The sequence below is a fragment of the Danio aesculapii genome, chromosome 25, assembly GCF_903798145.1.
Source record: "Danio aesculapii chromosome 25, fDanAes4.1, whole genome shotgun sequence".
NCBI classification, from domain to species: Eukaryota; Metazoa; Chordata; class Actinopteri; order Cypriniformes; family Danionidae; genus Danio; species Danio aesculapii.
Genome location: NC_079459.1, coordinates 16,734,266 through 16,750,730, shown reverse-complemented (window position 1 = coordinate 16,750,730; position 16,465 = coordinate 16,734,266). Strand labels below are relative to the sequence as shown.

Sequence of the window (16,465 nt, the reverse complement as noted above, 5' to 3'; positions counted from 1 at the left end):
CTTTCAATTTTAAGCATCGCTACTCCAGTCTCCATTGTCACATGATTTAATTCTCAGGAAAACATTTCGTATCATCTACGTTGATAACAGATGTGTCATGTTGTCTGTGCTTCAGAATTAAGTAAATGTAAAATCTATTGTAGCATTATAAATCACTCTTCATCCATTTAAAGCAGTGGTTCCCACTGGTCGAGACCCCCTGGTGGGTCTTGAGACAATATGGGGGTGGGGGGGGGGGGGGGGGGGGGAGTTATACATCCTATATGTTATTAAACCATTAGAATGACCATATATTATCCATAACCTACAGAAGATGAAAATTGTATTTAATAGTTACATAAACAACAACAACACGCCATCAGCCTTTCAACTCTTATTCCATTGGGGATATTACGCTAGATTCATAACACAGCAATAGTGTTAGTTGCAGCACAATGTTAAACTTTACCTCCTTCACATCTCTCACATACATTAAAAATAAAGGCCACGACTGAACATAGATGACGATCTTCAAGTGGCGGTCTTCAAACCCAAGAATAACCTTGAGCTGTAAACATCGTGCCCACCATTCTCATTATTCATTCATTTTCTTTTTGGCTTAGTCCCTTTTTTAATCAGGGGTTGCAACAGCGGAATGAACCGCCAACTTATCCAGCATATGTTTTACACAGCGGATGCCCTTCCAGGTTGCAACCCAACACTGGGAAACACCCATACACTCTAGCATTAACGCACATGCACTACGGCTAATTTAGCGTATTCAATTCACCTATAGCGCATGTCTCAGGACTGTGGGGGAAACCAGAGCACCAGGAGGAAACCCACGCCAACATGGGGAGAACATGCAAACTCCACACAGAAATGTCATCTGAACCAGCGACCTTCTTGCTGAGCTGACTGTGCTACCCACTGCACCCCCACGATGCCCTTTCTCATTTAGTGAGGTTAATATTAAACAAATGAATAATGACTATAATAAATGATATGGACTGTTGCACTTGTTTTGTGTTGTCAATAAGCGTGTTAATATAGTTCCTATTGGTCTGTATGCACAGTTGTGTGCAATGTTTGTATGTTTATAACCACCTCAGAGGATAGTAGGGGTCGTGAGTCACTTGAATTGTTATTTTAGGGGTCACGAGCTGAAAAGTTTGAGAAGCCTTGATTTAAAGGGTTAGTTCACCCAAACATTTAAATTAGCCCATGATTTATTCACCTTCGAAGCATCCTAAATGTACACTCAAAAATGATATCGCTGTTTGTTTAATCTACTTATTTAACACAAGCAGAAAAAACACAATTCGGGGGGCAACTTATTCATTTTATGTTCAATCCGATTAAATTAGTTAAGTCACCTTAATCGATTTGTGTTAGGACAACATGAATTATATGGAAATATGCAATTTTTTTAATCGTTTGTCAGATTTCCTTTATCGTTCAAGCTCCACAGTGGCAAAAAATGGCATTTTTTTGGCATTTTTTACTTCTACAGTCCAAAAAACGTACAGTCGAGCATATTTATCCTAAACAAAACCATCTCACACAGCACCAGGGGGTGAATAAAGGTCTCCTGTAGTGAATCAATGCCTTTTTGTTAAAGAAATGCCATCATTGTCTTCTTTAGAGATATTGTGTATCGTGATATTGTTTATTGTGATATTTAGTACATTTAGCGCCACCAACTGGACAGAAGTATAAAGCCTTTATGACAAATGAAAAGTACAAAACAAGGGTTTATAAGGAAAAATTTCCATATTAACCAAGAGATGACTTTTTTTTTTTGGTCTGTCTTTACTTTTGGTTGGCCGTTCACTGTAAAAAATAAATCCGTAAAATTTACGGTAAAAACCGGTAGCTGTGGTTGCCAGTATTTTACCGTTAAAAATATGGTACAAACCGTAAAAGTAATTTCTCATTTTTACGGTACACTACCGCATTTCATTCATTTATAGAGGTAATATGTCTGTATTTTGAATTACCAACATCTACACATCTTTTGTTACACAGTTAGACACGCTAGCACAGCCATATGCAGGTGGTGATGAGGAAGTAACATAATGAACTAAAGCTCATCACAAACAACTATTTCCACAAGCAGAAAAGTGTATCAGTGTGTAGAAGGTGCTCAGTGTCATTCACACAGCGACTAAACACCAGTACAGTAACACGCATAAAATAAAGTCATGAAATAAGCATTGTTTATCAACATTAGATGTAACATGAATCTCTAATGTACATCACTGATAGAGAAACAACGAAAATGATCCATAGTAATGTCAACAAAAAGCATAAAAAGTGATGTGCCATGCAGGGAATTCTGGGAAAGTCACTTACGGTTATTCGCCGTATATATTAAGGAAGCATACCGTTAACCAGGTTACGGATTTTTACTGTAGCATTTTTACAGTTTTTACCGTTGAAATCACGACCATTTTTTACAGTGTTGTTTTGGTTCTCTCTCTTCACTGCGTTCATATGTTTCTCCCAACAGTGCATGTGCTACGCAGCCTCCTGTCCAGCTGGTGTTGCTTAACACACCGAAAAAATTTATTTATTATATTATTATTTTAGGGTGACAGCAAGAAGTTCGGTGGTTCGAGTTGACATTTCTGTGTGGAGTTTGTATGTTCTCCCTGTGTTGTCGTGGGTTTCCCCCGGGTGGAAACCCCCCACATTATTCCCCTACAAACAAAACACATGCGCTATAGGTGAATTGAATAAACTAAATTGGCCATAGAGCATGTGCATGAATTAATGTGTATGGATGTTTCCCAGTACTGGGTTGCAGGGCATCCGCTGTGAAAAAACATTACTAGATAAGTTGGCGGTTTATTTCACTGTGGTAACCCCTGATGAATAAAGGGACTGAGCCGAAGGAAAATGAATGAATGAATGAATGAATAAATATAATTATTTTATAATAATGTAATATTAGAATATTATTATTTTAAAACTGGAAAGTGGCGAGGTTTAAATGGACAGTTACTCTGCTTATGTAAAGCGAACACATTCAAACTGATTCCTGAACCAGTCAGGAGAATATGAGGCTTTGGATGGCATCAATAACATCATTGCTCCAAAACGATACAAGTCTTGATGCAGCTTCCCTGAAAGCTTCCAGGATTTCTCAACACATGCTCTGAAGTCTCGGGACAAAGTGTAAAATCATTAGAAATTACACAAAACAGTTTTTAAAGTTTTAAATATGGATATTTTCCTTACTAAAACCCATGGATTCACTCCAGGAGAACAGTTCGTCCATGCAAAAAAAAACAATGTCTGTTTGCCTGAACTAACCATTTAATGCATACTTGCTGAATACATTTTTAAAAAATAAAATATTACGATATCCCCAAAGTTTTGAATGATGTTACTGAAGTTTCCTTAAAAAGATAAAAAAAATAAATAAAAAAAGAGGCACAAAATGAACAAATGTCTCGATCAGAAATGTTCATTTAGGTAACAAAGTTTTGTTACACACACTGAAATCACATACATTAAATAATGTAACACCTCGTAACGTATTAAAATATGAAATAAAATAGTACAAAAATGTTTTGTTGGTCCTTCTGGATATATGCAGTGTAGACAACAGTCTTTGTGCGATTACGTTTTTTTTTTCTTAGCTTGTTCGGGTGTTGTTGCTACATCTGATGTCTGGAATCTGCTCTGCAAATGGCTGCATTGTCCACCGGTCGTCCATTACCTGGTCTAAAGATTTCGAGCATCGTTATAAAGCACCCAATAATTAAAAATGTTTATATTTCTATTGTAAACAATATTTACAGAGCATGATTTCACAAATACAGCCTTTTCAAATTTCTGTTTGATAGAAATACAGACAAGGATCACAGATTTAAACCCTAAAGTAATATATTCCTCTCTCTTTAAAAAAATAGAGTTTATGGATGTAACTATAAAATCATAAACACACCAAATATGCACAGACATGGAGCTTTTAATCTTAAATTCTTCACTGTAGAATCATTACAGATGCAAAGAAGGGTAGGAACCGACTTTATGTGTTTTTGTATCTTATTTTTATTTCCTTCTCTTTGCATCCTTGTTCTAATTTTGCTTCACTTTACTAAACAGGCCATTATTCACATTTGGCTATATATTTTAGGCTTATGTTAATTTATTACAATTTTAAAATGAAAGAGAAAAGGATAGATGCTTTAAAAATGAAACTAAATCTGTTTTTTAATACATGAATACTATATACACAAACGTGACATGATCGGAGTGACGAATTGCAGTGCTAAAGCAAATATATCCATATCGCTGTCATTTTTCTCTCGTGTTTATTTTGTTGTGCAGAGGAAAGCATTACTTACAAACTGTAATCAGATACAGATTACAAATTACACTACAACATTTGTAGTCAGTAATATAATCTCTTAAATTACACTTAAATATAATAAAAAACACTTAATATAATCTCTTAAATAAAATATATTAATACTTTAAAAATCCTAACACTAATATACCCTGATGTTATCGAAGAGTAAAGAATAGATGCTTTTAAAATTAAACTAAATCTGTTTTTTACTACATGAATACTATATAAATAACCGTGACATGATTGGAGTATTGGAGTTAGATTACTAACAAACTGTAATCCATTACAGATTACAAAATACATGGTGACATTGGTAGTCAGTAATATAATCTCTTAGATTACATATTTATTGTAAAGTAGTCGGACTACTTTTGAATTACATTTAGATTACTTTTGTGCCATCCCTAATTTGACGTCACAAATATTGAAGTAGGATAATCGTGTACTATTCTGACAGATGCAAAGGAACGAAATATTCCATTCTTTATGGCAGACTAAACAGCTTCTTTTTAAAATGCACAGGGTATTAATACTTTAAAAATACTAACACTATTATACCCTGATGTTATTGTTTGCTTAAAATTACATATTTAAAATAAAAGAGTAAAGAATAGATGCTTTTAAAATTAAACTAAATCTGTTTTTTACTACATGAATACTATATAAATAAACGTGACATGATTGGAGTATTGGAGTTAGATTACTAACAAACTGTAATCCATTACAGAATACAAAATACATGGTGACATTTGTAGTCAGTAATATAATCTCTTAGATTACATATTTATTGTAAAGTAGTCGGACTACTTTTGGATTACATTTAGATTATTTTTGTGCTATCCCTAATTTGACGTCACAAGTATTGAAATATTGAAGTGAACGTGCTTGTACTATTCTGACAGATGCAAAGAAAAAATATTCCATTCTTTATGGCAGACTAAACAGCTTCTTTTTAAAATGCACAGGGTACGATTACGAGTTTATGATTTTAAGACATTTACTTAAATTTAAGTATATTTTTAAAAAGTTGCTGATTTTTATCAGAACCCTCACGATTCCACACCCCTCCCCACCAAAAACACAAAGAATACATAAGCAGCAGGTTTATTATGAGAAAATATCAATGTTCAAAAAAAGAGGGAAAAATTAAGAGAATTAATCAACTGTGAACAACTTGCTGACATTTACTACGTTTACATAGACATCAGTAATCAAATTATTAGCCTTAATCTGAATAAGACAATAATATGATTAAGGTGTTTACATGAGTTGCTTTTTGAATGTTTCTTATATGATCCCATTTTACATGTTATAGCACATAGTTCGATTGACGTCATTGCGTCACCGCGCTATCCACGTTTCATGTAATTTCGGGTGTTTCATTTTTAATTTGTTGACTTTAACTGCAGTTTGGCACTTTCACTTTCATTTAGGAACATTTCATGCATGCCCCCGTGAGAAACGAGATATTGGATGCGAGTATGAACTGCAGGAAGAGTGTTGTTTTAATGGAGTTTGAGATCGCATGCTACCAAGAAAACTCAGCATTTCGCGATGCAGGTGTCTGTGGTCCATCATTGACTCGGTAGGTGCTGAGAATAGTGTCAAACAGCCATGTGTATACAGACCATCCTGTTGCAAAATGCGGTGAAAAATCCTACATGACGGTAGTTTGATTGCGGTGTTTACATATCTATACCAGTGTTTCTAGGATTTTTTCCAGCTGTGGCAGCAGGTCTTTTACACAAATCTACCAACTACCTACAGCATTATTTCAATAACAAATAAAGAAATGTCGTGTGTGCAGTATAATAAGTCAAGATTTATGTAATACGAGCATATGCAAATCTCTTTGCTTGCGCGCCGATTTCCTCTGCTCCTGCACAATACTTCTAGCACGCCTTCAAATATACGCTGCTTAAGCGCAGATCTTCTTGTGCCCTCTCAAATAAACACTGCAGAAGTGCGATTTAGCGCGTTTTTGTACTGAGTATGTCTCCAACATTTATAAGATTATAGGAATATTTATGAAGGTCATCAATAGACCTACAGAGCAGCATTAATCCGTCCTGAAGTAAAGTAAAACGACCATAAACTCCAGCAAGATAAAGTCATTGTATGTAGAACCACAAACCTTTATCTATAAATAAAGTATAATTATGGAAACTGTGTTCATCTTAACTAAAAGCTACAGCGTGTTAGCTGGCCTCACGCATCACGCACCTGTCAGTCAATCAGTACATCACCTTAAAGCAGGGGTAGGGAACCTATGGCTCGGGAGCCACATGTGGCTCTTTGACCAAAAATATGTGGCTTTCCAGCTGTTTTTCTTCAATAATATTTCAGATTTTAAAAAAATAAATAAATAAAACTGTTACTAGAAATCAGTTTCCTATTGAAAATACAATTACAATTCCCTTTATTTTGTATTTTCTACAGCAAAATGAATAAGAACTTTGTTTACAATAAAAGGACGTTTTAACCTTTAACTTTTTAACTTGAATCACGACAACAGTAATGGGCAAGTTATATCTTTACATTTCCATGCTAATTTATATTTCTATTGTAACCCCACACCCGTAAATTCAAATATTCATGAGTGACGATGGCAAAAAGAAAAAACAAATCTGTAAATTGTCCTTTCTTTATCATCTTTATCCTTTCTGCATCATATTGGTTTATTTTTTAGTTGTGCATGGACGTAATGGTTTTGTTTAAAAGTAAATAAAGGTTTTGTTATATACACACTCCCCATATGGCTCTTTAAAAAACACGTTTGATTAAAAAAAAAAAAATCTGAAATGGCTCTTTGCTGAAAAAAGGTTCCTGACCCCTGCCTTAAAGGGTTAAACAAATAACGCACAGCAGTAGTACTACACAGAAAAGCTTGTGCTGTTATAATGCACTTACCTTTTAATGCGTTTTTGTACGATTATAACCCGCTATTAAAAAAACAACAACAACGACTAAATGTTTTGAATGAGAAACTATGTAATGTAGCCATGGCGGGATTAATTTTGGTGTGACGCCCCGCCATGGCAGAATGAATGCATCGAAAATCATGTATACTGTACTTCAATAAGGCGACTAAAATCGGCAAACTCCACGTCTTAATCCAATTTCTGTTTAGTTCGATTATGACCCTAGTCGGTTTATATTAATCAAAAATCGCTGTTTACATGGTAGACTCCTAATCAGAGTGTTGTCTAAATTGGATTATTGGTGTCCATGTACACACACTTTTTGTGTAAAGTATATAAAATCATGACATGAAATCCATAAAAAGTAATTGTAGTATGATTATTTCACAAAGTAATCTAATTACAAGTACTTAATTTTTGCAGCCTCATTATGTAATCCAGATAAGATCAGTTAAATGCTTATGAGTATATCAGTGTCTTCAGAAGCACATGTCCTGCTATAGGATTAGCGCACACATTTGGCGCTAATGTATATACCTGTATCTGTCGAAGGATGGACTCCAAACGCTTGCTGTGGTTCCCCCCATGACCCATGAGCGCAGGTCTCCTCGTACCCAGGGTCATTCTGCTCTTCTTTGATTGCCATTCTTTTGGCATCCTCTAAAATAAACAATGATAATAACACCGGTTAGCACATTAATAATTAAAAACCTGGTTTTAAATATCGAAACTGAAGCGGTTTTCACCTTTGGCCAGATTCAGATCAAAGCTGTACTTTGTCTCCTGGATCTCCTGAGTCTTGGTCACTCCCTTCAGCTGATCCCTGAGCTCTTTTAGCTTGATGTAGAAGTGCACTTTGTCTTGAGCACGAGGAAACTGGGCACAGCGCGGGCTTGAGGATGGCATCAGATAGCAAACCTGGACAACACAGGATCATAACCAATTCAAATACAACTATAAAAGTATCTGAGTGCTTTTATGATAGAAACTCGTACCGTCTCCGTTTCTGGCACTTTGTACGGCTGCAATCCGAACTCTAAGTTCTTGGCCTTGACTCCAAAAATCTCTTTGCAGAAGATTTCATAAATACCTGAAACATTTAGGAACAAGTTACAAGTTAAATAAGAGAGTTTAGACTTGAAATCAACATGCGTACGAATGTGAACACTTGTGGCAGATCATTCTCTCTTATTTTGTCACACTTTACTAGCGATGTGCAATATTAAAGAAAAATGCGATTATACAACCTTTATAAAATGCATGTTTTGGATGATCAGTCTTTTCGCGTGATCAATTCCTCTTATCGTTTGCATAATTTTTTTTATTTACCTCATTTAATGACTTTCTATTCTAAAACATTTGTTAAACACATATTATAAATAAAAAAAAGAGCATATATGTGTCTGACAGGAGTTGAGATAATTAATTGGTCACTCCACAAAGTGGTTTCTATCAATTAAGGAACATTGCCAAATTGAAGCCTTTTCTGTCTTCTAAAGAGTTAGAAACCACCATCAATGTTTTGATTATGTCAAGATTGGACTACTGTAACTCTTCTTATTCAGGAGTTTTGCAGGCATCAATTGCACGCCTGCTAGGCTTTTAACTGGGACAAAAATGTTTTCTAGTATCTCAGCTGTTTTATCATCTCTTCACTGGCTCCCAGTCCAATTTAGGATTCAATATAAGTTATTGCTACTTGTTTTTAAAAGTTTGAATGGTCTGACACCTGTTTACATCAGTGAGCTTCTTCACTGGCATACTTCATTGAGGCCAATCATGTCGGAAAACAAGTTTCAGCTAGTTGTCCCCAAAGCACGGTTGAAATCAAGAGGTGACAGGGCTTTTTCTGCTACAGCCCCTCGTCTGTGGAATGGTCTGCCTTTACATATCAGGTCATGTTCTTCCCTTGGTGCTTTTAAGTCTCATCTAAAAAAATCACCTTCTGTCTCTTGCTTTTTGATTGCAATGAATTAATTTTAATCTGTTTTTTATATTTTGCTTATTTTTATATACAAGTATAGATTTTGTATGCTGATTTTTTTGTAAAGCACTTTGGTCAACATCTGTGGTTTTTAAATGTGCTCTATAAATAAAGCAAGCAAACAAACAAACAAACAAACAATTGATGCATGTGTTGGATGGTGAGTCTTTTTGCGTGATCCTTTGTGTAATCACTTTACTTAAAGATAACTACTTAAATTACTTTAGATTTAACAAATTTCCAAAAAACACAATGAAAAATATAGCCTACATGTTAAAACTGTAAAAGAGAACAAAAGAGTTAAGGCCTAATAGGAGTTGATGGGATAAAATAGCCTTAATCAATAATCTATCATTTCATTAGTCAATCCATGAAGTAAGTTATTTACAAAGCGTTTTTTTTCTGGTACACTGCTTTTAATTACATTTTTTGCAATTTATTTAAATTTAATTTATATTATTTTGTATTTTATTAAAATTGCTCTAGCTTTTACAGTGTTAAAGAGAGAACTCTCATCATCAGAGACGTGGTTGAAAGTGGACAAAAGAGATTTAAATGGCAAGCTTTAACGCTAATATGTCTCTTTTGTCTAATTATGATCAGATCGACAAAAGCACATCTTAATAACAGGTGCCAACAGTGCCATAGATTCTTTTTGTATTGCTAACAATGTGATATGTTTATAACGATGTGCACAATTGCGATATTTCAAAAATGCCGATATATCGCGCAGCTCTAACGAGGCCTGTCATGATATGTATTTTTTGTTGTCCGATATATAATGCACCAAAATATATTGCGATAAATGATATTATTGTCATTTTAAGCCACTCATTATATATTGCCAGAATGACAATATAATAGCATCATAATGCAAGTGCACTCTTCCAAAGAACACATATTTTATTCTTAAGAAAATTTCCATTAATTATAGAGATTATAACAATAATAATTAGGCATTGGAATCAGAATGTGAAAACGCATATCCTACATAAATAATATTAAATGTTAACAAAAAGGTGCAAGGTAAAAAAGTAAAAGAAGCTGCGATATCTGCTACCAGATCTATTTTCAGCTGTCAGACACCCACATGAAAATATACTAAAGTCATTTATAATAAATACTACAGTGTTCCTTATACTATACTGACTCTGATACCTCTAATAGACAGATGTTGCACAATCAGTTAAAACATTGCTAGAATTAATCTTTATGAATAGGCGATATATATATGCATCACCAAAAATGATTGAGGTTATGTCCATGTGTTGTGCCAAAAGTCGATATATTGATTATTGTGGCAGGCCTGGTTCTACCCACTTCAACAATTTTACGAGCCATCAGTGTCAAGCATGTGTTACAACCCTATGTTTGTCTTGTCTCACATGTCTTATCTCATCTTGCTTGTTCCTGATTGGCCTACAGTGTTTTAAAAAGCCATGACACTACTTCTTTGGCAGCCATCTTGTTTTTGGTCACTTGCTTTGTGTTTGTTGATACTATTGTATGTGGTATAGGCCAGAGTTTTTGAATGTGTTAAGTTTGAATATTGAGATTTGTGAGTACTTTTTGTTTTGTGTGACTACTGAGATTCTATTGAGATTTGTGAGTACTTTTTGTGTAGTGTTTGTTTTGTTTATGATACTTTGTTCCACTGGCTTGTTTGACCTTTGTTGCCTGCTGACATTGATTTTTGGATTGTCCTTTAAATATGATTGCCTGTTTTGTAAATAGTTTGTATATATATATATATATATATATATATATATATATATATATATATATATATATATATATATAAATAGTATATATATTGGGATAGTAAGGAGTTTGACGCCATTTTCTTTGTAAAACCTTTTTGACCTCTGTTTTTTTGTGTAAGGTAGTTAGGGTAGTGAATTGTACTTTCTTTTCTTTTTTTTTGATCAGGTAAGTTAGAGATTTAACATAAACACATTTTTGTTTGTTATTTTGGCCTTGTCAGCTCCCGAATTCAAACCCCAATAAATCTTTGACTTCATTTTCGTTGTCTTGTCTTTCATGATGTGCACCATCCCTAGACGGTGCGTAACACATGAGTACTGCTGAATGAACAAACCCATAATACGTGGCATCTATGATTGCATCATAATGGCATGATTTCTATCATAATCTTTGTGTTTTGGTACAACACAGCAAAATATAAATACCTAGTTTTGGTTCACTTTCAGACAAAAAAAAATCCCATCTGCCATTTACTTATCCTCCACTTGTTACAAATCTGTTTGAGTTTCTTTTTTCTGTTGAACACAAAGGAAGACGTATTGAAGAATGTTGGGTGGAAAAAAACAGCCATTGACTTCCATTTTTTGTACGTACTTTGTATCTCAATGCCTTCTTTTTTCCCAACATTCTTCAGAATATCTTGTTTTGTGTTCAATGGAAGAAAGAAAATCATATACGTTTAGAACTACTTGAGTGCGAGTAAATGCAGAGGAATTTTTTGTTTTTGTGAAATATCCCTTTAAACCAATTTGATCACATGTGTTTTGACTACCTCTGGAAGTAGCAAAACCAGCTCAAAGCCTTTTGACAAGCTCAAACCATTTCAGATCCCGTTTACTCACTTATTTTGCGCTGTTATCAAAATGCCAGGTGTAAACAGGAGCAAAGACTTACATTTTCCATTGAACACAGCGATTAAAGGTCTGTACGTCTGGAGCTTTTCCAAAAGCTGGTGGCCTCCTTCACGGATCTCTTTGCTGAAAAGTAATGTAATGTAGTCAACACCGTGCAACTTCTTAGGTCTTAAAATCTCATTTTAGGACACTGTCACGTTATCACTGGTGTAGATGTGTAAAAATGCCAGCTCTCACAGATTTCTGCCGGTCAACATTGTGATTCTGTTTGACCAACTTTAGCTAACTTCGAGGTCTAAATTGAAAATTCTTTCACTCTAATGCAAAATTCCCAAACTTGAACACTTACTTTGAAAGGTCTTTACTTCCAGGGGTGGTCCTCTCCACCATATTGGTGAAACCAATGCCGTAGTGTTCAGGTAGAGTCTGATCGTGCATGTGGTTGAGCTGTTCATTAGTCAGACCAGAGAGAAACAAGCACTTCCCTATGAGACAGTCAGTAGACGATCAAAAGACAAGCATAAACTTCTTTTATGATGAATTAAATCAACTGATAATACATACAAAAATGGTTCCCAGGATTTGGATAATGCCTTCCCTTATAGGCTGACAACAGTCCAGGGTTGATGCCAATCTATAAAAACAAATAAATAAAAGACAATACAGTACAGGACAGGACAGGTGCAGTACAATAAATACTGCTTGCTATGTTATGTATCAACCAATCAATCAATATACATGTATTTTATAATATATATACTACCTTGCATTACTATATTATCATTATTTATATTTCAATAAATTACCAATTTATACATTTACATTTAAAAATAATTAAAATCTATAACAAAACTCACAATCAGCATGTCAAGGTTATGCGTGATGACGTCTGGTAGCTTTCGAGCCATGACTTCCTCCACCGACATGCCGTTGAACCGATCTAATGTCCTCTTCGCTTTTTTGGCTGACTCTTCAGCTTCTGTCTTTTCCTTTTCTTCCCCTTTTCGAGGCCTCCCTCGTTTCTTTCCTTTCGCTGGAGTCGCTGGAGGAGCTGCTAAACAGATGTTTAATAAGGTGAGCTGCAAATTTAAAAGCTTTTTAAAATAAAAGTTTTTATTTTATAATTTGCATTATATACTATCATCTTGTTCGTTTTCAATTATATTCTTGACTCTACGCACCTGTAGCAAAAGGATTCCTTATTTACTTGGAGTGCTACAAATTTTCTTAAGTTTTATAAGATAAACTGCAGCGGTGTTGGGTGTGATTACTAACAAAGTAACTAGTTACTGCAATTGCTGTACTTTCTCCAAATAAAAAGTAAACTAAGGGATTTCTTTTCATTTACAACATAGGTAACTTAACTATGGGTATTTACAAAACATTTACCTTAAATACACTACCTGACAAAAGTCTTGTTATCTATCCCAGTTATAAGAGCAACAAATAATAACTTGACTTCTAATTGATCATTTGGAAAAGTGGCAGAAGGTAGATTTTTCCAATGAATCATCTGTTGAACTGCATCCCAATCATCACAAATACTGCAGGAGACCTATTGAACCCCCATGGACCCAAGATTCTCACAGATATCAGTCAAGTTTGGTGAAGGAAAAATTATGGTTTGGGATTGCATTCAGTATGGGGGCATGCGAGAAATCTGCAGAGTCAATGGCAACATCAACAGCCTGAGGGATCAAGACATTTGTGCTGCCTATTACATTACAAACCACAGGAGAGGGCGGATCCTTTAGTAGGACAGCGCTCCTTCTCATACTTCAGCTTCCAAATCAAAGTTCCTGAAAGCAAAGAAGGTCAAGGTGCTCCGGGATTGGCCAGCCCAGTCACAAGACATGAACATTATTGAGCATTTCTGGGGTAAGATGAAGGAGGAGGCATTAAAGATGAATCCAAAGAATCTTGATGAACTCTGGGAGTCCTGCAAGAAAGCTTTCTTTTTCATTCCAGATGACTATTAATAAGTTATTTGAGTCATTGCAGAGATGTATGGATGCAGTCGTCCAAGCTCATGGGAGTCATACACAATATTAATTCTTCTTCCATTGCACCATGACTTTATATTCTATACTGTACATTATTTCTGTTAAGTGACAAGACTTTTGTCTAAGCAAAATCAGACCTTACTGTCCTAATTGTTAATAATATGCTAATAATTCTACTTTTCAGCTTTTATTGAACATGCTTTAAAAAAAAAAAAAAATAATAATTGAGTCAGAAGTTAATGACAGTATATGGTACATATGTTTTTTTGTTTTGATATACAGCACTGTGCAAAAGTTTTGGTGTTTTTAACAAAGTTTTAAGGATATTCCAGAGATAAGACTGGTCACTGCATTGAGATAAACAGATAGATACGAAGTATGTACACTTAATTAGGAAAAACAAAACACTGTTTTCAGAATAAAATGGCTCCTGCTAGCAAAAGACAGTATTTAGCATGAGTCCATATACCAGACCAAAGTTCATCTTCTAATTTATGTGTTTTTTCCTCTGTCCAGTCAATCCCATACTGCCTCTATGATAATACATTAAGGTCGGGACTCTGTAGAGGCCATTTCATGACTGTTTTAGCTGTTTTTATTTATGAATATCATGAATATCTATAAATATCATATAATTTCATAATCAATATTAATATCATTACTGTTCTGGTGAAGTGCAAGAGATTATTATACAATATTATAAATAAATATAAATAATTATACTAAAAGGACAAAGCTATTAGTGGCCAAAGACTTTTGCACAGTACTGCATTTCATATTTATTAAATTTTTAAAAGTTAAATGTTTAATAAACAAAAGGTCCTGCTTGGAACAAATGTAAAGAATTCAAAGAGTTTAATTTCTATTGCCTATGTGTTTACATTTATAGTGATTTTAAATCGATTTGTGTAAAGTAATAAAACTTCATATTGAGTAATTTAGTTTTCAGACATGGTAAGTCATTTAAATACACTTTTAATTATGTAATTAGTATTTAATTTCTTTTTTGACGTAACTTAACCAACACTGCACTGCAGAAATATCTCAGTGAAATGTATTGTAAGGAAAAAAATGTCGCACCTGGTGGTTGGACAGAGAGCTGATGAAACTGTTGAGGTTGATCCTGATATGGGTCTTGATGCACAGATAAATCAGTCATAATTTTGTCCTCCATGGGTCTCTCTGTGTACTGACTGGCATTGACCAGCTGCTGGTACTGTGGCACCTGCTCAGCCTGGTACTGCTGAGGGTTGCTTTGGTACCTGACAAATATTAAAGAGAGGAAAACACTGCACTTAAAAATGTATTATTTCTTGTTTTGTTTTTTTTCACATTTAACATGCAACTTACAATTAGATATGGAATAATCAGCTAATTAAAATGTTGTATATGTAATAAGAATATATATATATAATCTTACAATATACAATATTTACATTGATTACAATTTACTGCTGAGGGTTGCTTTTGGTACCTGAGAAATATTAAAATAAGAAAAACACTTAAAAAAAATTATCGCATTGTTTCTTATCAGTAATTTCACATTTAACATACAGCTTCTTATCCCATTTTGAGTGTATTTGTTGGCATCCTACTCACAAAATGACTACTATTTTTCGAACATTTATTGAGAAAGTAGCTTCTTTGGGATTTTTGTGGGTTATAAAAACTCACCAGTACTGAAGATAATCCATTGGGGCCGTCAGAGAGGAATACTGCCTTTCTTCCATCTTATTTGGTGGTTTGCTTTAACAGATTAATATTCATGTTTATGTTACTGATATCCCATCTGCCAAACCACACCTCCCTTTGTTTCATCTTTTCTGCTACACGAGTCTCATTTTCAGCAGACTTAACACATCAATTAAACCTTACAACATGACTTAAAACACTGGAAATATATTTGTGCTTATTTCAACGAGTATTCATTATCTCGAGTTATAGATGAAGCTCAGTCAATAAGCTAAAGCTGTGTGGACCAGTCAGTGATCGCAAACAAGCATTAAAAACACATTTCGTTATGTAAAGATGTATTTTTATGCGCTAGATTTATGATTCTTACCGGTCATATATATTCTTCAGACCATTTCTTACACATATCAGTGTTTAGTGCAAGAAAATCGGAGCTAAATGATGCTACACATGATGAATGAAGCCGGTGTAGGTACAAATGTCAACAAAGGTAAAGGGTAAGTTCAAAATAAGAGTCCCCGTTTTGATAAGATCGACGTACTTAGGTAGTTGGTAATGATTTTTTTGCTTTTTAATTTCTTTTACTTATTAAAGACAGCTATTATAACATGAATACGTTAAAGCGTTGATATGAGGTATCATTCATTCAGATCGTAAATCTATACTTTTATGTAATAAAGCGTCGTTTTATATCTGGCTTCACATTATTAGACTCTACCATTATTTACAAAGGAGGAAATCGTATTTTGTTAATTATAGACTTATCTTTAAAATTTGATGTTGTGCATTAAAAAAACACCAATGTTTAAGTAAAAATATTAATAAATTGTTAGGTGAACTGATTTATTCAGTTTGGATCGATTGCTTAATAAAATTAGGGTACATAATTAAGTCAGAACTCCCTA

General features: G+C 34.3%; 1 protein-coding gene across 2 annotated transcripts; it reads right to left on the bottom strand.

Moving 5' to 3' along the window:
- Positions 1-249: 249 nt before the first annotated feature.
- On the bottom strand, positions 250-16,027 carry tdg.2 (thymine DNA glycosylase, tandem duplicate 2). 2 transcript variants are annotated; one of them, XM_056452016.1, is made up of 11 exons: positions 15,931-16,027; positions 15,543-15,614; positions 14,949-15,130; positions 12,723-12,919; positions 12,430-12,499; positions 12,215-12,350; positions 11,906-11,988; positions 8,259-8,353; positions 8,010-8,181; positions 7,801-7,923; positions 250-3,711 (listed from the first exon to the last, which is right to left on the bottom strand). In XM_056452016.1, exons 2-11 carry the CDS (start codon positions 15,596-15,598, stop codon positions 3,623-3,625), a joined length of 1,203 nt encoding a protein of 400 aa, XP_056307991.1. In that variant the 5' UTR covers positions 15,599-15,614; positions 15,931-16,027; the 3' UTR covers positions 250-3,622. The 2 variants fall into 2 exon arrangements, with proteins under 2 accessions (XP_056307991.1, XP_056307992.1); XM_056452017.1 differs by having other exon boundaries at positions 12,723-12,916.
- Between the last annotated feature and the right edge of the window lie 438 nt (positions 16,028-16,465).